This window comes from Carettochelys insculpta, chromosome 13 (genome assembly GCF_033958435.1).
Source record: "Carettochelys insculpta isolate YL-2023 chromosome 13, ASM3395843v1, whole genome shotgun sequence".
Classification (NCBI taxonomy): domain Eukaryota; kingdom Metazoa; phylum Chordata; order Testudines; family Carettochelyidae; genus Carettochelys; species Carettochelys insculpta.
This window is the reverse complement of record NC_134149.1, coordinates 4,235,225-4,261,767: the sequence shown is the minus strand read 5'-3', so window position 1 is coordinate 4,261,767 and position 26,543 is coordinate 4,235,225. Positions and strand designations below refer to the sequence as shown.

The window sequence follows — 26,543 nt, the reverse complement described above, 5'->3', positions numbered from 1 at the left end:
CTTGCCAACTGGAGAGAAGCAAATGTTAAGCTTTGTCTGTAAAGCAGAATTCTGTTTTAATGCGCTAATTGCTCTTGATGAAATTGAAAGGGAATATCGGCTACTCGTTGTAATTAGAAGCGGGGGAGGACTTATTTAAAAGAATGCTTAGCTGTTGTTGGAGAAAGTCCTCCAGAACAGCGACATTCTATTTTAGCAGCACAAGAAGTAAGCGTGGGCTTCCCTGATAGGTTTGCAAAAGCATTAATGGAATAACTTCTTCTCTTTGGAGAGAGTCTCTTTTCTAGCCGTTCATAAGCATTTGCCGAAGTGGCATCTGCTTCGTATTCTGAATCTGAGTTATGAGCTCTGATCTGCTTTCACGTGGATTCTCGGGTTCCATCGGTAGTTGCCAGAAATTAAAGGGAGAGAGGAGGGAATGCACATGATCAAATTTTCTAGCCTCACTTGCTCACATCACATGATTACCATTAAACAAAAAATCCCTTGGCTTGGCTTTATAGTTTTATGTGAGCCAGGCTAAGATGATGGAGGCATATCAAGTCAGCTATTTGTCTATCAAACTAGCATGCTGCTTTATGTACATTACAGTAATAATAAACTAGGCAGGTAGAACAAAAATGTGTTGAATCTCAAGAGTTCTGTTGTTTCTCTGTTTGACATATGCCTGAGTGGAAAATAGAAACCTGTAAGTACGGAATCAAACCTGATGTAAATGACAATTCAGTAGTGCACATGTAGGGGAGTATAATGCATGAGAAATAGTCGGAGGAGTAGCTGTATTCGTCTGTAGCGTCCCGAAAACAAGCAGTCCTGGCACACCTTAAAGACTAATAATTTTATTTATTAGGTAGTGAGCTTTCATGGGTAAGACCTACTTCATCTGATTAGCAGCAAAAATAAGAATCCAGGGTTTACATAGTGGAGGCAGTAGGAGGAGAATAAGAAGTGGGGGGAAAAAAGAGGGATGGGGGAAGCCACCTGTCATTAACAGGACTTGTGGAAGAAGTAAATTAAGTTACAAGAAATGTACGCAAAACCTCATCACAGGCAAAAAATAATGAGGAGATGCAAAGTGATTCCTTAAACATCTGTAGCTGCACCAGACCCTACAAAATCAGCTCCTTTGTACTTACTCCTGGACTAATGTGGCAGTGGTGTTACTCAAATACTGCTGGGGAAAGTTTCATTCCAAAATGTTTCCACTGGAATGTTTTGCTTTTTAAATGGAAACCTCTCAATCGTCTCTTTCGTAGCAGACTTAACTTTGGGACCAGCATTTGACAGGATAGTGGCTCTATAAGCTACACAGCAGGATGAGGAGAAATTGTAAAAGTGAAACCATGTTCCTGTCTGCAATTCGAAGACCATCTTATTTTTGGCCTGCTTGCATGGGGAATGGCTGTTGGATTCTACTGTAGCCAAAACGGGCTTGGAGTTGGTGTAGCTTAATTGCATGATTTTTTTTAAAAAAACAAAACAGCTATTCACTTCATGGAGAAAGTTGTTGCATGTTCCCAACCCCTTTCTCATCAGTTCATAATTTAACAGGAGGCCAGATTTTTAGTTTTTGTCAAAGAGCTGTTTTAGGAGCCTGATTATGAAGTGAAATTTTTTCACTGGCTTTCTTTTGCAATGTTTGATTTAAAAGAATTCTCCATCAGTATCTGCCCCTGGAATGGCAACTCTGAGAGAAGTAACGGAAAATTAAAACAACCAGTCTATTCTACCTGCATGGGCTTAAATGAAATACAAAAAGCTTTTAAAATCCTACCATTTTTGTAAAATGTGTTAATAACAGATAAGAGAATGTGTTTAAAAATCCACTTCATTACATTGCACGGTAATTTTTAATTGTCTTACAGATTTGGTTAGGGTCGGATGTTTCCACCTTACTGCTGAACAGCACTTTACTCTGCAAGTACAGTAAAACCCCTGTTATTTGACACAATTGGGACCAACCGATGGTCGGGATAACAAAATATGTTGAATAATTTGCTGTGGGGTGGGAAGAGGGGCCTGCTGGGCCCTTTTTGTGGGGTGTGGGTTCACCGTATGGGATGGACTGTCATCTGTCCCAGGGCTGGCTCACCAGGCACCCAGCTGCTGCCGGACCCAAGCAGGCAGCCATCCCTGCCACCTGCCTAGGGTACAGAGTCCCAGCTGCCCCAGGGAGGGAGCCTCAGCTGACCTGGGCAGCAGCAGCTGCCCAGGGTGGGTTGCTGGCTGCGTGGGGCTGGGGGAGAATATCTGCCCCCCACATTATCCAACCTAGGCAGTGTGGGATAAAATGGAGTGTTGGATAACCGGGGGTCAAATAATGGGGTTTTTACTGTAGTTGCATTGAAGCTACTTGCTGAGTAAGGTATTATTCAGTGAGACTGACAGAGTAAGAGTGATTTTAAATTGTTGTCTTAAATCGCATTGAAGGTGTCTAAAGCCAATATGAAAATGAGTGCAATTAAAATTTTAGATTAGAATTTATAAGGCACTGAATGATTATTGCTGATATTTTTAAATGGTACAGCTGGTAGGGTGTCTTTATGAATTTACAAAACTGTTATAGGTAAAAAACCAAAATATTGCAAACTTAGGTCTTGATCTTAAAAACACCTAATCAGACTTTTATGTGAGCAAAGCTACATATGTTTTTGACTCTGCATAATTATTTACATCATCAGGACTAAAACTGTATTTTTATTGAAAACTTTGAGTGACGAAAGTCACTTTAAAAGAAAATTGTTTGTGTGAGAGAATAAAACACACACACCCACCTGGAGGTTGACTCCTAAATCTATATTTATCCATTTCAGGGTCAGATTTTTCAAAACCTAAGTGATTTAGGTTCAGAAGACTTCAAACTGCAAGTCCTGAAGCAGTAAAATAGGCTGGTGGAAGCATTTCAGTTGTCTTGACTTGTGGAAGTTCAGCTTATCAGGAGTTAGTGTTGGTTTCTAATACAGAATAGGCTATTTGCCTGTTGGCTTTTTGTTTGAGTTGTGGTCTTCTCACAGTAGAAGTGAAAAAGAATCCCTTGACTTGTCTCTTTCCAGCCTACGTGAGCACTTTAATTTTAAGCTTCTTGGCAGAAGATATATTCATGTGAAATAAGAAATGTTACTAATAATTAGGCAATGAGTTAAAGAAACACATACAGAATACCTGCTTTGACACTTTACGATTGTAAAATGGAAAAAAACCAAAAAATGCATAAATAAAAAAAGTATTTAACTTTTTAAATGGTCCCTAAGAAACATTAATTTGACACTTCCTGCCCCAAAATAACCCATTATTTCATCCACTTGAGGGAGCCAGAGTGAGATGATCTAGCCCAGAGTGTTAACATGGAGATGCTAGTCAATATTTTTGGGTAGTTGAAGGATTGTTTACTTGTCACGTGTTTGAGGGGGAGAGAGAATCAGTTTGCAAGAAACAAGCTTGTGACCAAAGCTAAGATTAGTGACAAGACCCATCTGTTCACTAGAGACACGGGCAAATTGTAATTTACATGAGGAAGCTGTGGTGCAAGGGGGATGCTGTTGTGGCATGAAATACCATCGAGAGTAAATGAATTTCACCAGATAAAGGACAGACCCTGACTGGACTGACTCCTGTTGACAGCTTTCACAGTGCGTGGGCAGCAGAACATGCCACCTGAACTAGAATCTGCTAATGGAGATCCTCTTCAAAAAATGACATTTTCTTTGGGACTCAGGTTTATGAGAAGGGCGATTATATGTGTTGGAGGGTCACTCTGGAGGAGCGTTTGCAGGAACTGCAGTTTCTTTCCAAAATAAACACAAGCCCAGCACAAAATAGCTGGGTTTACAGTTACGTATGATCGTGTTTAAGGGCTTGTACCTGGCATTGCTGAGGGAGCCTTAAAAGCTTGTGAAGAACTGCCATGACATGAGTTGGTGCATCCTATTGACAGATCAGTCAGCAGGACAGTTGGGCTGGTCTTGATACTGGCCTTTCTCCAGTGGTTGTTAAGCTTTTTGTTGTGGTGAGACTTGTCAGGTAGCATTTGTAGTTGTGTCAGTGACGTGTAATTATTTAAAATCTCCATTTCTCCCCACCCATCTGTCGTAATAAGAGTTGTCCCATGTCTCTGCTATGACTTCCTTGAAAATTGCTAAAGGCTGAGGTTTAGGTATATCCCTGGTATGGTGTTGTTTTTCACAAGTTAAACCAATCTCTGTTCTATACAGCTTAGGCCCTCTGTTTGTAGAGAGATATAGAAGGAAGGATGCACAAATGTGTTGATTTTTATCATGCTGATTCTTCTGCTAAAAAGTGAAAAGCTTTGTGTGCAAAAAATTCACCAAATGCCAAACACATGAAACATCCAGAGAAAAATGAGCTCAAGAGAAGCGTGCGAGAACAGCAGTCAACTTCATGTCTCAGCAACATGGCGTGTGGGTGGGGAATTGGGAAGTGCAAGAACACTCGGGCCTGGGTATTGAAACAGATGATGTGTCGTCTGGAAGGCAAGATATGTGTTGATGGTTTGAGGCCTGTTGACGTGTAGTGACTGATCTTTGACAGGCAGTGAGATGGCATTGGTGCTTACCATGGAATGAAATGAAGCAAGGAATTTTTTGCCGAATCTAAGCTGAACTTGGTGAACTTTTTGTATGGAAGTAGAAACCATCTGGGTAGCAGATGGCACCTTTACTGTTGCCTGTTCTTCGTTTTCCTGTTTTCCAACCATAAATCATCTGATCTGCTTTTTCCCTGTTGCTCTAGCCTTTCCAAGCGTGCACACTGGCTCTTCTTTGAGGGGTTGCTGCTTGCTTAAGAGAGAACTTTGTAGAATAATTGTCATATGCTAAATCTGCACATCTAGACATATTGAAGCATCAAAACCAAGTTGCCTTTTTTTTTTCCTTCTGTCAACCTCCCTTCACAATCTGCTCTGCCTGTGGATGGAAATCCCCAGAGGCAACACTGGTGGCAGTGCCTAAGTCTCATCTTTTTTGTCACCTAGGTTATGTCTAGACTGAATGCTTTTGTCGACAAAACTGAAGTTTTGTCAATAGAGTGCGCACCCAGACTACAGATATCTTGGAAGGGATCTGCCATGTCAGGAGCATTCTCTTTTAACATCCTTGTACACCTCGTTCCATGAGGAAGAAGGGATGTCTTGGGAGAGGGGGTTTTCTGACATTTGGCCCCATGTGGAAAAGCTTCTTCCGACAGAACTGTCAGAAAAAGATACTCAAATTGCAGTGCACAAATGGTGTATGTATATTTTGCCAACAGCTCCCCACAGTCTAGATACAACCTTAGAAGTCAAAATTCTATTGACAGGTAATGGGGTTTTGGCTTGTAAGGGCTCATCTAATTTTTTTAAAAACTACTTAGGCTCCTACATCAATTAGGCACTAGTGGTGAGTGTGGGCTCACCGCTGAGCTCCTCAAAAAAATCGTGTGAAATCTGGGCCTTCGTCAGTGTTTCGTAAGGACAGAGGGAAGAAGTCTTTGGTAGGGGATGGGCGTATGTCAGTTTCCCCACCCTTGGAGACATCCAGTGCTCCAGAAGAGCTGACAGTCTGTTGTCGCACACTCTGACAGACCCTCGCTTTCTTTCCCTGAAGAGTCACTCAGAGGATTCTTCTGAGAAGTATAAAGGATAAAAATCTATTTTGCATAAGATAAACTTACATCTGTAAAGTGCCAGTAACTCTCAGAGAAGGTTAGAGGGACCATACGTGGGTTCTTCATATAACCATGTCCTAGCTGACATCTCATTCTCCTTCAGGTATGAAAACCATCAAGAATCATGTACCAAAATCCAGTCCATCTCAGCCTTGTGCCTTAAGCCAAAGGGATGGTTCGGAAGAGAGAATACGCATGATTTTAGCTTCCAGAAATAAATCTATTCCCTATATATTCAGGTGCTCATTGCTGTTTGAAGGATTTCACCATGTGTCTGCATCAGTGTCATGGAGTGTCATATTTCTTCAAGATGGACTCAGGCTGAACCTGGCGTTCAGATGCTTGAAGGTCAAGTTGCTCCTTTGTCTAGTCTGCTCAGTGCAACGGGAAAGTTGTGCTTATCCACACTTTCCTCTTATGCAGATGTCCAGTGGGTTTGGGGGGCATTTTTTTGCCGTTATTATCTCTGCTACATCTTCCTGAAGAGCACAGAGTTCTTTCATGGGGTCTTAACCTGTTCCTAGCACCATTGTAGACTCTCCATTTAAACCCCTTCTGAAGGTGTTTCATTACTTTCTAACCATTAAAGTAACTGTTTGGATAGCAGTTGTTTCAGGTCACACAGTATCTGAGCTGAGGCTGTTTTTCATGGAATTTCAATAAGTATTGCATTTTTCTCAGAGATAAAGCTGTATTCAGAACAGACACCATCTTCATAGCAGAGGTGAAGCCCAGGCTTTATAAACCACAAGGAGAGATTTGAAAGCTGTCATTCCATTATTCTGCCCAGTTCTCACTCCTCACTGAAATTGTGGTATACTTTGGACATCTGTAGCGCTCACAAGAAGAGCATTGATTGGACCGGTCAGTGCGGGAAGAAACACGTGCTGTTTACAGGTTCTTTTCCAGTGTCTGAGGAAAAGAGCTTCCAAATTTTCCATTTTCCAGGTGACTTAAGCTACTGTACCTCCAAGCATAGAGGTCTGAAAGCGTAACTGGTTTTCAAAATAAGGGTCTCCCTCTGGGCGGTGGCAGTGTCCTGGTTTGAAAGAGTGTGTGATTCGTGTGAATGAAGTTGTAAAACAGCGACGTGGTCGTTTGTTCGTTCGTTATCCAAATTCTCCAACGTGGCCCTCTGGTCATAATTCAGTTCTGCCTTCCATGGTGCTCCTCACTGCAGAACGCTGGTAGCGGTTAGGAAGGGGTTACCCCGCTTGCATCAAAATGCAGCTGCGTATAATTTTTCCATTCCTTCCCCCGAGTGGACATTGCAATGTAGATTCTAGTGCCACCAATCTGTAGACCTTGTTATGAATAAGAGGAAAATTGATCTGTGCTTCATTACCTGAAAATTTTCCTTTTTTGAGGTTCACAGATCCAACCTATCCAGAAGGGGCTGCTAACTGGGAAAAGAGGTGGGATTATTAATCGGTATTCACAGTTCTGTTGGTCATTGGATTCCTTGTTCAGCATGGGAATTTCCCGCGTAGTCTTCATTACCAACATGGAGTGGTTAGTGATTTCCTAGGGTTGCTATCAGGGAGGGAAGCCAAACCTCTCCCTTCACAGAGCAGGGACCCAGTGTTGCAGATTTTGCACACTTCCGTTACTGCAAAAGGCAAAATTTCAGGTAAGGCACAAAGAAAATATCATCTTTCCTACACACTGTAGCACTTAAACAATGTTTTCTGGTTTTGAGCCCCTTTGTCATCAGTTTTCCTGCCCCAATCCTCCAGTAATGGATACTGGGAATGCTGCTTTTAACACGTGCCCACTGCATTCCTCTCCCAATGTGTGTGACATTCATTCTGGGTGGGGAGGGGCAGCATCAAATCTTCTCCTGAATAAGATTCAGTGTTTGTATGGACAGCAAAGGACCCTTTTAGTGCAAATATATTAATCTGATTTTATGTAATTTTTCCATCTATATAATTCACCTGCATGATCCATGCTTACCAACAGTATAGCTCTGATGTATAGCACTTAACCATTGAAATTAGTGCAGCATAGTCATGTACCTCTTCATCAGAGCTTCTGAGGCTTATTTCATACGTGGAAATTTGTGTAATGTAACAACCTGAAACTTTGCCAAAGAGGAGTGAATAAAATGTGAATGTTCATGAGTCATTTTTGAAACAGATCTGCAAGGGATATCTGGGATTATCGTCATCATCTACTTCAGGGAGCTCTGTTTGGATGAACATAAGTGAAAAACCTGGGATGAGTCAGTCTGAAGATTCATCAGTTCTTATTTCTGCTGTGCTCTATTGAAAAATACATAGCTGCAAACCTCAGGAGAGAGGAATCCTCTTACATGATATAGATACTAGATCTAAAGGAACCTGGGGTATTTATCATAGGACAGTGGTTGGTGTTCAAGGGCTAGAATTTGAGGCGAAAGGGCCAGGATATCTGAGAACTTGTCTACACTTACTCATACCACCAGTCTACTTCAGCTACGCAAATAATATAGCTGAAATGCACCCAGTAATGGCGGCATCTTGCAGGCAGTCAGGTCAGTGGGGGCTGCTCTCCCACTGCTGCTCTTTTGGTGACATACCAGTGGCAACTGGAGCAAGCTCAGAGATGGATTTATCGTGTCTACAGTAGGTGTGATTAAATTGACAGCTGCCACTTCAATCCACTGCGTAGTGGAGAGGAGGCCTGAGAGAGCTCTGCCCAGGGTTCTCAAGGAAGAGTGGAAGTGAAAACAGTGCCAGCTGGAGAACCGCAGCAGCATTAGCTTTCTACTGGTGTTAATGGTGTTCTTTGCTGGTTGATTATAGGGGAGATAGTTTTGGCTTCTCTGCTTGAGTTGACTAATACATTCTATTATTGAAAGATCTTTGCAATCTTTCTCTCTCTCTCTCCTCCCCTTCTTCCCCCCCCACCTCCCCTGTTAAGAAGCTTTAATGTTCTTACAATACAGAAGCTGTATTGTTGGCAGTTTGCAGCTGAAAATAGATAGGTGCATATGCATTGTGATAGTCTTCACTTACATGATCACGTGCTGTCTTCCCTACAGAATTCCTGTCTTCTTTGGTGCACAGGATAGAGGCATGATGGGACAGAATTAAGGTTGCCTGGGCAACCATAAATTAAGCATTTCCTAACTTTTCAGTGCTTGGTTTTGTAACCTGAATCAGAGGTTTCTATGCGCTAGCCAGTTTAGATTACCATTTGGAGGCAATTGTCCAGGTCTTGTCCTGTAAAGAGCCATACACACCCAACATGGTGGGTGAGGGCTTGCGTAGAAGTGTGAGAGAGATAATAAATATCTTGTCTGCCATCATGCAAGGCTTCCGGTTGAGCTACCAAACAGCTGAGCTACAGCTAGGAAGCCATCACTGACTCTAGTATTTCTACTTCTGTTCATGCATGTTCTTTGCCGTACTGTTGTAGATGCATTTTTTTTCTTTTTATGACTGACATGATTTTCTTCTTTCCCTATTTTTTTAAAGGTAAACCCAACCCCTCAGGGTGAGCGAGCCCTGCTGAAGATGATGTACTGTCCATATTGTCGAGGACTAGTTACAGTGAAGCCATGTTACAATTACTGCTTCAATGTCATGAGAGGCTGTTTAGCCAATCAAGGGGATCTGGACACAGAGTGGAATAACTTTATAGGTGAGACAATAATTGCTCATGTGGTATGTCTCTGACATTTGGGTATTACCATTTGCAGTGCACTATCTCCCCTTTTTACTCTTTAAAAAAAACAAACAAACAAAAAAAACCCCACTCTTTAATTTTAAACCTGATTCCAACACCCTTCAGGGCAGCTCCATTTGGAGCTGACCCAAATAACATGCCAGGCTCTTCTGGATTCAGACACTGCCTCTACTTGCAGACTTTCAATCCCAGTTTCTGATGGATGCACATAGTGCATCCGCTCTTGGGAGAGGCACTGCAGAAGTGCGTGTGCTGCAAGAAACTCTGTGCTAAAGCCCTCAAGCTAGAGACCTGCAACTCAAGTGTCTCTTGATGGAGAAATTACTCGGGCAGTACTCTGACCCTGAGACTAGGTCTCCATGAAGCCAGTATTCCCCTGCAGTGGCTTCTGACCAGGGATCACACCACCTCGAACCAAAATCTCCTCTTGCTAAACAGCCTGCCAGACACGGGCTGCAGACATTGTGCCAGTGAGAACAAGCTGAAAAGAAGCATTCTCCAACCAGAAAATCAGCTGCAGTACCATCAGCACCAGCCACCTCGGACCTAGAGGCACCAGAACATCTGGGAAGCAGATGTCCCACTCGGCAAAGGAATTGCCAGACCCTAGTTCTGGTATATGAGCCAAGAAACTGTCCTCCAGCTTGGCACCCACAGCACCGAAAAACCTGGTACCGATTTCTTCTAAAGTGGTGTCCCCTTCCATGCACCCGCCGGTGCAAATGACTCCTGCACTGTTGGTACAAACTCCCACGTAAACCCCAGCCCTGACCTTGATGGTACTGCCCCCACTAACCACGCGTGCTGAGTTAGCTTTGACATCGGTGCCTGGAACGTTGCTTCTCAGTACTGATGGCGCCTGGCCGCGGTCTGGTAGCAGTGCTGGACAGCTGTGTTCCACCACTGTTCACAGACGAGGAGGAGGAGATGACCCTTCGTACTCCATTTCATTCCTCTCCCAGACAGCTTCACCAACAACCACCACTGTCAGTACAAACACAACCCTGGCAGCCGTTCCCAGGGGGTGCCCCCTACGTGGCCATGCTGGGATCCTTAGGCATATTACAGAGCCCATACCCGGGCTCCGCCCAAGATCGCAACTCCTCCCATGGCCCAGTCATCTTCACCCTCTTCTTCACGGCAGTCAGAACCCCAGGAGGACCAGAATGAACCAGAGGATGGCCCTGAAGAAGTCATCACTCCCTCACCGCAAACACACACATCCTGTTCCTCCTTGGAGGAGAGAATAATGCCCCCCACCGCTCACTACTTTACATGATTTTTAAGTCATTCCAAGACATCTTCAAAACAGTGGCAGGTTCCCTTAATATTTCTCTGTCTCAGCTACCAGAGTCCCAGGAAAAGCTGACTGACATTCTCCACACATTTCCACCTACCAAGATGGCTTTATTAGTCGATGCAGCAATCATGGATCCAGTAAAGCTGCTACGGCAGACCCCTACCCCGCAATTCTTCCTTTTTCTTCTGAAGGGGTGGACAGAAATATTGTGTCCTGATTGCTTGTTATGGCTGTTGTCGTGCACCACGCTTCTTGCCTTCATCTCTCTGGCTTCCCAAAAGAGGTACAAAACACGGTTGAGTACCTCCCTTACGAGGAACAGAAATTATTTGTACACTCCACTGATGCCTACCTGTATGCCCTCAAATACTTTCATGCTACCCTAAAAATGCTGGACATTTATGTCCCACAACCAAAAAAGGAAAACAAGCAGTGTTTCTGCCCAGCACGATAGTAACGGACCCAATGCTCACGTGACCAATGCCATAGACAGACAATCATGATGGCGGCAGAATCGAGATCAGTCCTAATCGTGCCAGCTATCAACTTCACGGCTATCATTCTGAAATGTTGGTCGAGGGCTCGACGCCTCTCCCATCCTCCCAATGCTACAAAACATATTGTCTGTCCAACCACTGCCTGGTACCATGCTACCTCATCTGGCAAAATATCACCACAGACAAAGGGCTCCTAGAAATAATCCTCAAAGCGTACTCCATTCTGTTTTATTTCTACCCCCTCCAGCACCACTTCCCTATTCCCTTTCAGAGCCCCTCCCTTGAGACCCTGTTACAAGAGGACATAGCTCACCTATTACAGCTAAATGCAGTAGAGGAAGTAATGTCTATATACAGGGGAATGGGGCTCTATTCTTGCTACTTTCTCACATCAAAGAAAAGTAGGGGGTTGGAAATGCATTCTGTACCTGTGGTAGCTCAGCAAAGTGCTACGACAGCAATGTGTCACAAAACACTGGCAGCTCTAATTCCAACAACCTTGCCTCCTTCCCTCTGCTTTGAATCAACACATGGCTGCTATCCAGGGTAGAGAAGGAACAGAGGAATGGTTGATGGTGTACAGCAGTTAACCACTCGAACTGGTGTGAGCTGGCAATTGCTGCCATGAATCTCTGACTAAAGCGCTAAGTGCCATCACCCCTAATTTAGAGCATCCATTGGGGTGCCATCATGAAGAACCTCAGTTTCTGGACCAGGTGAGTAACCATCTCCTTTCCTGCACATGCACGTTACTTAGCTGTCTATGTAACAGTAGGTATGCATAATATTTTCAGATGAAAATTTTGCCTCCTTTTTCCATGGAGGGAGTTAATTACTACTTCACCAATGTTTTGAAAGTGCGGCACTAAATTAGGCTTTCAGCAGATCCTCAATACTGACTTTCACTATGCTTGCCCAGACATGACTATTAAGTATTTCAGCCCCAGTCGTAGCTGAAATGGCTTAAAGAGTGGAAAACTTGCAAATGTCTAGTCCAAGTAGAAAAGAGGAATCCTATGAAAGGCAGGCATAATACGAGAAAGCAGACAAAAGAATAAGCAGCTAATTGCTGCAGATTGTATACACATGAAAATGAAACTTGGAAAAAGCCAATGAGCAGTCTACACAGTGGTGTTCAGTAAATCCATATGCTAATTACGATGATTAAATAAGGGCAAAATAAGGAAATGTTTCCCAGATGGAAGTGTGACACAATTCTCTAAATGTTTTTTCTCCAGAATGTCACCTGCCCGCTTGTTTGTTAGGTATTCAGTGTTAATACTCGTGAATATAAGTTTACTGGTTACTTGCTTACATAGTTAGCTGATTTTTGCCTGGAATATAGGAATGGAAAACATTAAGATGTACTTTCTGTAGCACCTTGTAAAGAAAAGTTCCACATGCTTCATGCTAAGTGCCTGAGTGTAGCGTTTGTAAATCGGTTCAGGATCAGGGCCTGAGATTTGTAAAATCTTCAGGGCAGAGCATTTTTCTCTTTTTATGTCTGTAAAGCACTGGGCAAGAGTTGCAGAATGTTCAATAATGTTTTAATTGCACTCCCCACTTCTAATTAACTATAAATAATTTCACCAGGTTTGAATGTGTTCTTGAAACAGTTGACACAGGGCATACTTTGTTTCAAACGAGCTGTTAGGAAAACCCCATATGAATGAACAACTTTAATCTCAGGTGCCTTTCCATGATTTTTTTTCCCTCCCCCACAGAGGTTTAATCTAATCTCAGATTGTAGAATTCCTCCTCCATTATACATCTCCAGGCTATTTTGTGTAAAAGGGACTTTTCCTTTTTTAAATGATTGCTGCTAACAAATGGTCAAAGTTTCCCTGCCCTTAAATCAAATTATGGGTGTAAGTCTGAAAACTGCCCGTTTTTATTCCCCAAGTTTGACAGAGAACCTGAAGATGTGGGTTTCTGGTTACTGGTGACACAGTGCATAAGAATTGCTTTCCTTAGTGAGATTGAGTTGCCTTGCTGCTGAAGATCATTTCAGTGCCAGAAGACAGGACAAATGTATGCGGGAGGAAGATACTCTTCAAAGGATGGAATTGTATATTTCTCAAATCCACTTCTGTCTCCCCAAAGCTCTGCTGTGCTCTGTGCTCTCAGAACAAGGAAGAGCACTGGAATAAATTGTGCAGCGTGACAAATCGTTTTGCAAGACGCATCATTCTTTCTGAACCACCTTGCAGCCGTTTACACAAATATTAATTATTTTGAACCTGAAACTTTGGTGGGGGACGGGGGGAACTTTTTCAGGAGGCCTGTTGTATTCAACCCATAAATCATGCTTAGGTGCAACTTGTTCCCCAGCACATAGTATAGCAGTGCTAACATTAGCTTGAATCATAGCCAACCTTATTAATGTCAAATGTTGCTGCCAGAGGGACTTTACTGTTAGTTATGACTGCTGGCGGGTACGCCAGCCAATTCCTGGCAGGAGGTAGGAGCCAGTCGGATATCCCTCAAATAAAAACTGTGGCCTAGATGCACTTTTTTTTTTTCTTTTAATGAAAGTTGATTTTCATTTAGTGCTTCTTGTCAGCAGCCATTGCTGCTGCTGAAGAGCTACAGTTGAATATATTCTCCAAGGCCAAATATTACTTTCCTTATCTTTTATAGCCAGCTTTGGCAGCTCTGCTGGAGGCCGAATGCATTTTCTGTATCAGCAGTCAAAGCAGAGCTGCATTCCTTCGCTGTGATACATGTAACGCCATGGCACCATGCGTAACAAAGACCCCAATTCGCTCTACATTCCCATGCTCTTGTGTATGTCCTGCCCAGGCCCAAGTCTACAAAGACGCCAAACAGCCAGAAGAATTGGGGTTTATGTTTCTTTTCAGTCTTTCACAAACACTTCATTGAGCTGGAACCTTTCCTGGCCACTCAGGTTGTTAAATGGTTACAAAATGGAAGATTTTCTTGTCTTAAAAACGATGCATTTTGTGTATTTATTATCTATCTTCTCATGATTTTATTTGAAATGAGCAGCTTCCTCTGAACTGTGATGCATGTGGAACACCCCCCTCAAAAAAAAACCCAAAAACCTTTGACAATGATAAACACGTTTGAGTTGTGCTCCACTTGTTTACGAAAGTCTCTCTTTGTCAGCACATCAAAAGCATTTTTTCTGTCCTCCAGCACAATACTAGCAGTCATTCCTCAGAGATTTGAAGCATTACTTTATTGGAGGACACCCCAATACAGTCAGTCTTTATTTCAGTTGTTACTGCTACATACATGTTAATTATATAAAATACACGTGCATAGACACACATTTAAGAGAGAGCTCATTCTAGTCTCTCATGGCTGAATTCCAGCCACACTATAGCGGCAGCTTTGTTGTTAACGCTGCTTGTTTGTGTGTGTGCAGTTCCCGTAGGTTGTAGCTTTCATTATATTTTGATTCTTAAGTATTAGCATCCTGGCTTGATAGAGCACGTATGTTCCAGGGTGCCAAGAGTCTCAAGGTTGAAGTTAGTGGTTTAAATGAATTATGCACACTGAAGTGAAAAATCATCTCTTTGATTCAATAATTTGTGAGATGTACTAGCCTATGCCTGATTGGTTAATTAGCCCATGGAAAAATCCTTTTTAATATTTACGATAAACTCTTTCATATCTGGCATATTATCCAAAACTCTCAAATAACTGGCAGTTTAACCCTAAGTAAATTTTAGTTATGTTTTCTGTAAGTACAGTATAGCAAAATAAATAAAAGTACAGCTAATACAATATAAGTGTACAGTGTACAATACTAGTGTAGCTAAATAAATTACCCTGCATATATTTTTAAAATATCTAATCTTTTTTTTCCCCCCTGTAATGTTCTGCACTGCTAGGTATACTTCTCTATTATCCAGAATATTTAAATATCTGGCAACCTTCCAGTCCCTGGGCTGCCAGATATGAAAGAGTTTACTGTATTTGCAGGTTTAAGAAGTGGATGTATAAGATCAGTATGCTGCTGCTGCTGCTGCTGCTGCTGCTGCTGCTGCATATGGTTCACTCGTGTTTAAGTGGTCAGGCAACATAATTGTAGCTTACAGTTTTTTGATCTCTTTTTGTTTAATTTAAAATGAAATGAGCATCAGGGCAAAGCCAGAAATAAATCACCATATTAAGTGGATTCTCTTTTATAAGCAGGGGGCAGCCTGATATCCATCTCCCCACCAATTGTGGGACCAGCCATGTGCAGGTCAATTTCCTGGGTCCCACAAGCAGCGGGGAGACGGGAACCAAGTGTCCAAACTGCAGCCTGGTTCCCATGTCCCCTCAGCTTGTGCAAAAATTTGAGTTACGTGGGGGTTGTGGGAACGCAATCCCTGCGTAACTCGAGGGCTTAGTGTATCCTGACAAAAGGAGGGAGATCTCAAAAGAGCAACAAAAATGACGATAGTTTTAAGTTGACTGGAAGATTACTGTTACGTAACGCATCTTCAAACACTTGAATGAAGTCAGCCCCAAGAAGGGAGATGAGTGATTAAAAAAATAACATAAGGGACATTGGACACTTCTGTTACAGGAGGAACTAAAGGAAAAATTCCAAGCAAACATTGCAAACAACAGATTGTTTCCCAGAGGAGGTGGTGGCACACTTAACGCTACATTTGACTAGTAAATGTACAGAGGAGAATGATCCTGGAGTGTCAGGAAAACTGGGTTGATGGTTGCCATAGGTCTCTTCACTCTCCTTACTCGTGAGTGACTCGTCAGAGTAAACCGTTAGTGTGAAGTCTTTAGAGATGGGCTCATTCAGTTTCACTGTTCAACTTGTGCTGTGTCTGCATGGTGCTATTGAGTGAAACCTTCACATTTGAAAATAAAGGAGAAGGTCTCTAATATACAATATTATATACTGTATATTATATACATATACTATATACAAAATATGTATATTGCATACTGATACAGACACACTTCAGTGGGATAGATTTTAATCACTGGCTCTTTTGCTTTCTTCACTCATGGTAAATGTGAAAAGCTGTTCTTTGTCTGAAGAGTGAAATAAGATACAGTGGAGCCCTGTTTAAAACAAAAGTACCTATATCTTGCTTGTAAGTAGAGATTAGTTCTAAGGGATAGTTGGTGATTGAATTGAAGGAAACTGAAGTTCCTTCTCCTTCATTAAATATAGTTTTCCTATATACAGGTTTATTTTAAATGGTCCAACAATTCCGTTCAGAGTCCACCTGAATCCATTTCCTAGTTGGAGTAACTAACACCCAGTAGTGGAACATCTTTTTTTAAAAAACAAAAAAGAGGAGCCTACCAGGTGGTGGTGGCATTTCAGTGGCTAATTTTTGCACTTATGTGGAGTGGCCTGTTTTTCTGGGAGAGGTCTTCTGCTTTGTCACCCAGAATAGGTCTCTAAGCCTTGGCAGCAGCTGATAAATGGAATCAAGTGATACCTGCTGTAAAATACATAAAGCAAAACGGTCATTTGAAGTTTCAAAATGCAATATCAGGTGGTTTTACTGACAGTATGGCACTAAAGATACCTGTGTAATGTGTATGGTATTTTCCTTAACCTGAATGGAGAATTAAAATACACTGTTTAAAGCAGAGTAAACCTAGTCTGCTCACTGCTGTGTACCATACTTGAAGTTCCTTCATTAAAACACTTAACATCTCTTTTTCTGTATTAGATTCTATGTTGATGGTGGCTGAGAGGCTGGAGGGTCCTTTTAATATTGAGTCAGTCATGGACCCAATCGATGTGAAAATTTCAGATGCAATCATGAACATGCAGGAGAACAGCTTGCAGGTGTCTCAAAAGGTATGTCAGCGACACTTTTGGAAAGAAAATTCTGCTTTTCTTCCTCCAGTTTCTATGCTATGTCAATGTACAGCCACCACAGTACTTAAATCACTTTACCACATCCACGCTGTGCTCCTTGTATCGGCGGGGCTCATCCTCACCGGGAGCGCTAGTGCCAAATTAATGGTCAGTGTTGGGGCATTGTGGGGCAGCTTCTGAAAGGCAGTATACCTTGACACTGTCTCAGCCTCACAGCATAAACCTAAGCTCTACACCTCTTGCAGAGGTGACATTCTTATATCAGTGTTGTGGGTGAGTTACGTCGATGGGAGCTACATTATAGTGTAACTGTCTACAGAATTAAGATGACATTAACCTACACTGACCTGACTGTAATTGAGGTCAGGCCTTAGATATATTTCATGTCTATTTTAACTCTGTATTACCATCTCTGTCTGGGGAAGGAATATTGGGTCAATGGTGTTTGGATGGGAATAATAAGGGGAGGCAAATGTCTGTCTGGCGTGAAATCTTGTCCTCTTAAAGCTACTTAATCAAATCACCTAGGTTTTCCAAGGGTGTGGACAGCCTAAAACGCTTGCACAGGGCCGGACCGCTCGCTCAGTCTCTGAAAGTGGCTTTAGTGCTCGCTTTAGGCCCTACAACCCAGAGGAGCGGCCAACTACAGCAGCTGGCACAAGTTTGGATAGACTGGTGAGTGCCTGTATGACCTGTCTGATGGCTATAGAATGAGCATTGTTCACCATAAACATAATGTGCTTTGTCATCCTCACAACAGGGGCTTCAAAGGTAAGTTGACAGGTTCAAGTAAATTGCATGTGGGGGTGTGCTGCACCCCAGCCTGTGTTTTTGCCAGTCCATAATCTCAGTCTTCTTCAGAGTAGTTAAGTAAATTTGCAGCTTTCTTACACTCTTCAGAGGGTGTATTCTACTCACAACTCTATCCTTGAGCTCATTCAGCACTTTATGTATGAATAATACAGTATTTGAAAATATGTTTTTAATTCTGCATTTTAAAAAATCCCCAGAGGCCATTGATGGAACATCCTTGCTATACCCTAGCTCAGGATCGAGACTAAATACCTCTCTTGTGACACAAATTCCCTTTCAGTTTTACTTTGAAGAAATAAATTTGCATTCATGCTGAGGTTCTGTGTTTTGTTGCCTTTTTTAAAAACAGGTTACTGATGTGAAGGAAAAACTGAAGCAAGCCAAAAAGTTTTGGTCATCTCTTCCTGGCAGCATTTGTAATGATGAGAAGATGGCTGCTGGGCGTGTCGTTGAGGATGAGTGTTGGAATGGAAATGCCAAGAGCAGGTCTGGAAAAGCTTACCTGAGTTAACTTCATTCATGTCTGATCTTGTAAATCAGACTTTGAGAACCTGTTTGGTTGGGGGCTGGCCATTTCTCTTTTAGGTTCTTATATGGTACCTGTGTCCAGGGTGTCGGAACGCCTCGTGTTTTTTAATGTGTTGATCTTCACTACCTCTTGCGAAGTAGGATGGTGCCATTTGATAGATGGTAACTGAAGCCTCGGGGCTTTAAGGGTAACATTTTCCAAATGACTATATCTCCTTAGTCCCAGCAGACGTCAATAGGAGTTAAGCGCCCTTTTTGCTTTAAAAATGTTTTGCACTTAAGTGACTTGGCCAGGGTCACACCAAGTCTGTGGCAAAGGTGACGGATGAACCCAGATCTTAGCGTATGGCCTGGCTCTGAAACTGTCTGGCTGTTGTCTAGATTCCTGCTGTTGGAATTTGTTTCAGAGGTGTAGGGTCTGTTCCAGGGATCATGGAGCGCTTCTGGCAGGGCCTGGGGTGGGATTCCTGCTGAGAATTAGCCCTCCTAGAAACTGCGATGATGCCCAGCATGTTTTTCTGAAATGAGGTGGTTCCTCTACAATTGATAACCTCCCTGGGGGTTGTTCATAGGGCCAAAAGACAGAGGGAAGGCAAATGAAACAAGTGAATTGGGGTGGCTTTGTTATTGTTTTAGGTCTGGCATTACACTCCTGAGGTTAGCAGTAGAACCAGTTGAAATTTTTCATGTTTTTTTTTTTTTTTTTTCCAAATGGCCTCTCTGAGAAGGGAACTTATCTGGGCAATTTTCAGCATGGTGGAAATGTTCTCTTTCCCCAGAACCTGGAAGCATTTTGAAGTGACTGTTTTTGAAATCCCCATCAGAGATTTTTTTGTTTACTGTGGAACCCAGGGAAAAAAATGTTAAAGTTACTGAATGTTTTGTGGGAAATGGAGCTATTCTAAAAGCTGTGCAGTGAAACAGCTTGGAGATTTTTGTAGAATGGTTGTTGGGGGCTCCCCTCTGGGCCCTCCCACACCTACCAACAGTGGGAATTTTGTAACTGACTTCTGTAAAAGCAGGAGTGAACCTTTTGTGCATAATTTAAATTTCATGGATTTCTGAAACACCATTTCCCTGCAATTTGGGTCATTTTCTCAATAAGTAACACCAGTATCTGCCTCAGGTGGTAGCTTATCCCAGGCCTCAGCTCACCATGGAAACTTCTTAACTTGGCAGTAATGAGTAAGCCAATCTAGCACTTGAAAGAGAGCATTTTTGCTGCATATGCCGAGGAGGAGTGGTTACCACCTCCAGCTAGCATGAGTGGTATATCTTGTGTTTGCACCCCTGCCAGCCCCACCTGTGAAAGGGCGTGGAGCCCCCAGTTGCTGCCACTTCTGCTGCAGCACCAGTGATGGTGGTTGGAGCCCTGGACCCTTTAAATTGTTGCTGGGGAGCCACACAGCATGCACCAGGCAGTGCTGGAGGTGAAGAGACATGCTGTGGTCTGGGCAGCGATGAGGGCTGGCTGCCCCAGCTCCGCCCCCTCCGCCCAAGGCCCCACCCCTTCTGAGGCATGGAGCAGGGTCCCAACTATAGACTGTCAGCCCCACTCATCCCCACACTCTATCCTCTTCGGATGTTTCAAATCTTTTGTCACTATCCTATGCACCCGGGCTCTGAAAGGATGAATGGTCAATAAAATTCCACACACACAATTCTCTCCAGGTTTTCTTCACAGCATCTGATCACCTCACTGATGTTAAACACTGAAAATTAAGGTCCAAAGACTGGAGAGCATTTAAGCATACACTCAGAATCCATTCCCATTTACAACAGAACTTAACTGTGCCTCTTAATTTTAGGAGTCGCGTTGTCCATAGGCAATGGAACATATATTTCCGCGGGAGTTAAGGAAGTGCCTGAAGCTAAGTATGTAGTGCTGCTCTTGAGTAGGGATGCTTTCCTGAATCGGGGTCTAGCTTCTGAAACTTACAAACATTCATGTTTGCAGAATAAATAATCTTCAACCATCTTAGCTTCTAAAATGGTACTTTTCTTAAATTCTTCCATTTTGTTTTGATATAAAGTATGCAGTCTCTCTTAGAACTGGCATTAGCCTCCCAAATAAGCTATAAAATTGTCCTCCTCTTTAGGTGACAATCCTCGTGCCAATCATCTGACTCCAATTCTGTCTCTTTCAGAAATAAAAGATCTAGATTACATCTCTGCTGTACATCACAGTGTTCTCAGCCAGCATGTTCCCACTGGCCACTTGTTAGAATGATTCTGCCCAGCCCAGTGCTTGGGAAAGATGATAAATTCTTCTCCAATCTCTGCCTTTAAAACAACTAAGTAATATTGTTTCACGACATCTGATCTTGCACGTCGTCATTCTGCGAGAGCTGAACGAATTGAGTATTTGGTCCCTCGGTCACTACATCTCTGTCCTATAAATCACTAATACATCCTTTGTTTATTGAGGAAACCAACGTCTTAGCTTTCATATCCTGAAAACTAACACTCATGCAGGCTAATTCTGATCTCAGTTACTCTGGCACAACTGTAGGGTAAAGTTGTTGCTCTTGAACCAGACTGACACTGAAATCAAAGTACACTTTGCTAAAGTGTCCTCTAGCCATAAAGATATGGGATCATGGAAACTCTCTTCATCCTTTTCTGTCCTCACAAGTCATTTTACTTTGCAGGGGGCTGGTATTTTTCTCCTATGTAAGAAGGAAAATCCTATTTCTCCAAAATCCTGAGTGAGAGCAGGCCTATATTTAAAGGGTGTAAGAGAACCTTCAGAGCATCTTCCAACAGCTTTAGAATGCAATCTGCATTTTTTATGATGAAAGCTTTTCTTTTTAGGTACATCTTTGCAGTGACTGGAAATGGGTTAGCCAATCAGGTGAACAATCCTGAGGTAGAAGTGGACATTACAAAACCAGATATGGTGATTCGCCAACAAATCATGGCCCTTCGGGTGATGACCAATAAAATGAAGAATGCTTACAACGGAAATGATGTTGACTTCCTTGACATAAGTAAGTGTGTATTTTAACTGAGTTGCTTACAAAGAGGAGGCTGATTTAAAGTTCAGATTCGCTACTGAGAATGTAAGTGTATGGGAGCAGGAAATGAAGCCCAGGTAATACTACTTGAATCTGAACTGTCTGAATACTTAGGATCCAAATCCTGTGCTTAAGTTCCATCAACTTAATACTTCCGTTCCACAGGCATTGAAACATTTTGCTTTTAAGCAAGTGCCTAAAATTAAATACGCGGGGCGGGGAAGGAGTCACAGCACTTGGGTTTTTGGTTGTGTGTGTTCAGTGTTTGTGGTTCAGAAGGAGTATAAGCAAAATGTTTGTGTTTTTCATAGGTGACGAGAGTAGCGGTGAAGGAAGTGGAAGTGGCTGTGAATTTCAGCAGTGTTCTCCTGAGTTTGAGTTGAATGTCACCGAAGGTACTGGGAGAATTAACAAGATTGACCAAAACACGAACACTTCTGCTGCTGCCCATATTGGCCTATCTCAGGCAGCCTTGTTCTTTAGCATCTTATTCTTCGCCTTGCAAAGACAGTGGAGATAACTCTGCAACTTAGGGTGAAAAAGACTTTATTATCAGAGTTAAAAGGCACCTGTTTTCACTTTTATACCATCTAGTGACTTTGCTTTTTAAGTTAATGGACAGCAGTGTACAGTTTTTACTATGTGGCCACTGGTTTTAAAGTGTTGATATATTTTTTTTTTCACTTGCTGTTCTGGAAATAATTCTGACGTGGACTGTTAGTCTGTCCTGTTCACCAAGAATCCATGTTGAAGGTGGCTAACAAAGTGTATATACAGACCTAGAGTTAGCAATGCATTTGTGTTTTTAATCACTTGCCTTTTAAAAAAAAAAAAAACCATATTTCTTACGAGAAAAACAGGGTCCTAGCGTGGCATGTAACAAGTATGTGTTTCTGAAATATGAAATATCTGTACAGAAGCAAGTTTTATTTATCATGTGATGGGGAAAGATAATAAGCCAACAAGCAAAAGGTATGTTTCATGTCATTACCTTCCCATTGATTCATGTTACATTAGTTGCCTTATCTGGAGAGACGAGGAGGTAATTTGTCTTCATTCAGTAGAACAGAATGTGAAAGCATAATTGGCCTATAAGCCATATGCCCTGTTTGCATAAAGCATTACTACCAGGAAAAGGTTATTCTTCCTTTACAGTATGTTTGGTTAAATTGGAAGAGACTACAGAGAATTCCAGCTTCATGTAGCTAAGAAGAGCCATCAGTTTTTCCCCAAGCCCCTGGTGATTAGCTGCAAACCCTGTACTCCAAATCTAAACTTACCCACGCTCTTCAGTAGGTAGCATTTAATGGGACGCAACTCATGTTTTTGCTGGTGCCAGTGCCAACGTGTGGTCTGTCTGCCAGTTGGTTTAGCTGAATGTTGATGATGTTGCGGGATCTTCTTATACAAGGTGCTTTTATATTTGTGTTTTTTCCCCTCTGACGAGAAGGTCGGGGTTAAGACCTGCCAAGTAGCACAGCAGCAGCATGTGGTGCTGTATCTGATAGACCTGTGTTTAGGAATGGGCTTGGATGGGCGGGTCTGACAGATTCCGCCTGACAGGAGAGTCACATGCAGTCACGTCAGAGCATTTGTGGAAACCACATAAATCTGGTGGGCCAGGCACCAAAAGACCATCGTGTTGGCTGCACAAGAAGGTCCTGCCTTTCCGTGTTCCCAGCTGGAATGATTTTGTGGTAAGTAACAATTGATAAGAGGAATATATATTTTAAAAGAAATGAAATCACTTTAAAAGAGTTACAGAAAGTCTGCAGAAGGACTAAAAATTATTCTGCAAATCTCTGCGTGCTTTTGGACAGCCATTAGAATCTGGCTGGATGCTTCCAGCCATGAGAACAATCTGCAGAGTGGGGGTTGTGTTATCCCAGCCTTGCATTGTAAGGATACTTTTCTATTTTTCTGTTGAAACATTAACTACTTGTTAGCTCAGGGTCAGCATTTTATTCAACTTTTATTTTCACACCAAATTTCTGCAATACTATAATGATGGCGTATTCTTGGCTAATATGAACAATCCTGGAGGCTTAATCTTACTAGAAGTAGCCAGTTATTTATTAAAACATGATGTTAGTAGAATATGCATATTCTGGCTATATTTTTTTTCTTTAGAAAACAAATCATGGAAGCATAACATTGAAAAGGTTATGAATTTATGTGTGGGAAAAAATGGATTGTAAATAGCTAAGTTGCCTTGTGAGGAATTGGAAAATGTGCTGATACTTAGAAACTACCTCAGTTCTGAGGAATTTCCTTTCTAGCTTTGAGTGCTATTACATTTACTTGGTAGAAATGAATCTGGTCTCCAATATGTAGCTAAAAGAGTTATCCCCATAGACCTTGTTAGATTGTTTTTAATTTAGAGCATTGAACGAAGGCCAGCTGTTTTCTTTCAGCTAAGTTCCTGAACAAAGAGAATTTCTGAATTAAATATTACTGATGGTTTCCATGACTTTTTCTCATTTGTTTGGTCTCATGGCATTTTTTTTCTATTGCCCTTTAATTATTTAAATGGTCCTATCCATTTAATTTTAATTCTGAAATAAACAAACCTTAGATGCACAACCATTGTAAATCTCACATTAAGGTCTGACTGGATAACCCTTCTGGCTTATACCCAGCTGGCAGATCAGTAAATTAAACTAAGAGAAAAGAAAACAAGTAAATTCTTTCAGAGAATGATATGGAACAAAAGCCCTTGTATTCAGAACAGCTGACTTTTCCAAGATCTCAGTTTTTGGCATATAAATGTTCATATGTAAGAAAGATACTTGTAAATTCTCCTGCTTTTGAACAGTCTACCCACTATGTACCTAACAAAGAAAAAATGTTTCTGAATTTATATTTATCATTTTACAACTAATTGCTTACTAATTATTATTCATTAGTTTTGTAAAAGCAACAATGCAAAGAACCGACATGAATTTTAAACTTGTCTGGTGACTGATTTTGTTAATAACAAACCTCCACTATATAAAAGGACAAATTGTCATCTGGAGCCACAGAAAGCAGAGTAAACATAAATGTAGAACTATAGAAAGTGGTGTTTCTGCTTTGATTTTGTGTTGCGTGTGGAATTGGTTTACTGCCTGAGGTACAGACTCAGCAGGGATCTTAATGAACAGATATACACATTGAGTTAATGAACAGATATACACATTGAGACCCAGCTAGTAACTGAAGACACTTGTTTTCCATTTTCTCAAATTATTTTTATGTAAACAGTACAACATAACTTGAGTTCTCACTGTCTCAACATTCAAGCTCATATTTTAACCATTACAGCAACTTAGGCCTGAGCTCGATTCTCAGTCACTTGAAGTGCTTGAATCAAGGTTACGTAGTTCTCTCTGGCGATGTCTTAGATTACAGGGATTTGCCGACAGAAGTTTTTGTTGGAAGATATCTTCCGACAAAACTAATGTCAACAGATTGCAGCCAAATTGCCAAGCGGATCGCAAGAGTGACACGCTCTGTCGACAGAGCGTGGCTGGACTGCCCAACCGCACTATCAACAGAACGGCCAACCGGAAGCACAGCAGACAGGGCTGCCTGGTGTCCCAGAAGCCCTGTCTGTCAACAGAGGGCCCCCCCCTCCCCCCAGCACGCGTTTCTGTCGACAGTGGCATTATTCCTCATGGGGAGCAGAGTATAACTGTCGACAAAACACCTTGGGACTCTGGACACTCCACGGGTTTTGTCAGCAAAACAGCTGACGTATCCCTCTAACGTAAGACTAAAAGGTCCGCTCTAGCTCAAACAAGAATTATGGTCTTGATGCCGAAATTGCTGGGTGAGTTTCTACAATGTTAGACCAGATAATCATGATACCCCTTTTGGCTTTAAGTTGCTTGAGAAATGGAAAAATGATGGCTCCTTTTTGAATGAAGCATCCACTCAGAATCTTCTTTGTTTGTTCAGGCTTTTTACGTTTATTAAAGTAATGTGAAAAAAGGACAAAATCACTGGCTAATTTGAGAACAGTCCATTTATCATTTCATACTGTGATGAGCAGTCTGTCACTGAGGACAAATAACAAAAGTTGCTAATGGGATCCCCTCTGTTCTTTGATAAAATAGCCATAAGGTTTGTTGTAATTTACACCTCTTCTCACGCTCCAGGATCAAAGCTCGTTTAAATTCTAAACGTTAATTTAGTTCTAGCTTTTGTGATTGCAAAGAAAACATGAGTGCAAACTGTGTGGCTGTGTGTCCTTTTGAGTCTTCAGATGGTCTGGAACAATACCCCAGAGAGGTGTGAACTTCCTCTAGTTGTCTTGATAGGCTCACTCTGAAACCTGAAGATGCCATATTCGATATCATTTTCTGAAAAGATGGTTTTAGCAGGAACATAGGAATTCCCATGCCAAATAAAACCAGTGACTGACTCAGATATTCTGAAAGTAGCCAGTACCTGATGTTTTCAGAACAAGGTGCCGCCAAAAAAATCACCTTTGCAATTAGTTGGATATTATAAAATGTCCCAAATTTCATCACGTTTCCTCTATCCAGATACCAAAGCTTTCAACTTGCAGATTAACTGTTCTTATAGTCTTGCATTGTCGATAGAAAAATCTCTGGCCCCTGGAAAACTCAGTGTGTTGGCAATGTAAATAAATCAAACTTTGTCCAAATAACATGAGCTGTTGTCCTGGTTGTATGTTCATAGCATTCAGAAAAATCCTGAACTTTTCAATCTAAAGGAAATGGTTGTGGACTGCTGGTCTGCTGCAGTGGAATCCTGCAATTACCAAGCACCCTAACAGCCATAACTTGAGTGCTGAAGTGAGCGCTGACCTGTCAGGGAGTGGGAATAGCAGGCTGTGTCATTCCAGATGTGCATTTGTCATCTTTAGCTCTTATTATATTGTCCTTGAGTAAGAGCATCTGTAAAGGAGACAGAAATGTAGGGAGTTTAAGGTTAGTGCAGTGGCATGTCCTGCAGTTGGTAATTGCAGACCTGTAGCTTAATACATGGGGCCATGAAAAACACATTATAGACAGAGAGATCTGGGTTTTGGACACTTTTAGCTGACGGGTGAGCAGCGGTTACTGTTTGGGTACCTAGCTCTCAAGACAGCAGCAGCACAGAAATAAAGGTGGCAATATCATCCCGTGATCCTCTAATTTCTGCACTATTGCTGGTGATGGCACAGCTCTTAGAACTGGGCTCCGATCAGCAGCTACAGCTTCCTGCAGCTGCGGGGAGGTTTCCAGAGA

General features: G+C 42.0%; 1 protein-coding gene across 1 annotated transcript in view; it reads left to right on the top strand.

Moving 5' to 3' along the window:
- GPC4 (glypican 4) overlaps positions 1-25,960 on the top strand; it is a 122,809-nt gene extending 96,849 nt beyond the window's left edge. Inside the window, exons 4-9 of the mRNA XM_075007739.1 lie at positions 9,123-9,288; positions 16,797-16,927; positions 17,477-17,623; positions 18,111-18,247; positions 21,104-21,279; positions 21,618-25,960. Of these exons, the coding sequence (XP_074863840.1) occupies positions 9,123-9,288; positions 16,797-16,927; positions 17,477-17,623; positions 18,111-18,247; positions 21,104-21,279; positions 21,618-21,826 (966 nt within the window). The 3' untranslated portion in view covers positions 21,827-25,960. The remainder of the gene's footprint in view (positions 1-9,122; positions 9,289-16,796; positions 16,928-17,476; positions 17,624-18,110; positions 18,248-21,103; positions 21,280-21,617) is intronic.
- The last annotated feature ends 583 nt before the right edge of the window (positions 25,961-26,543 follow it).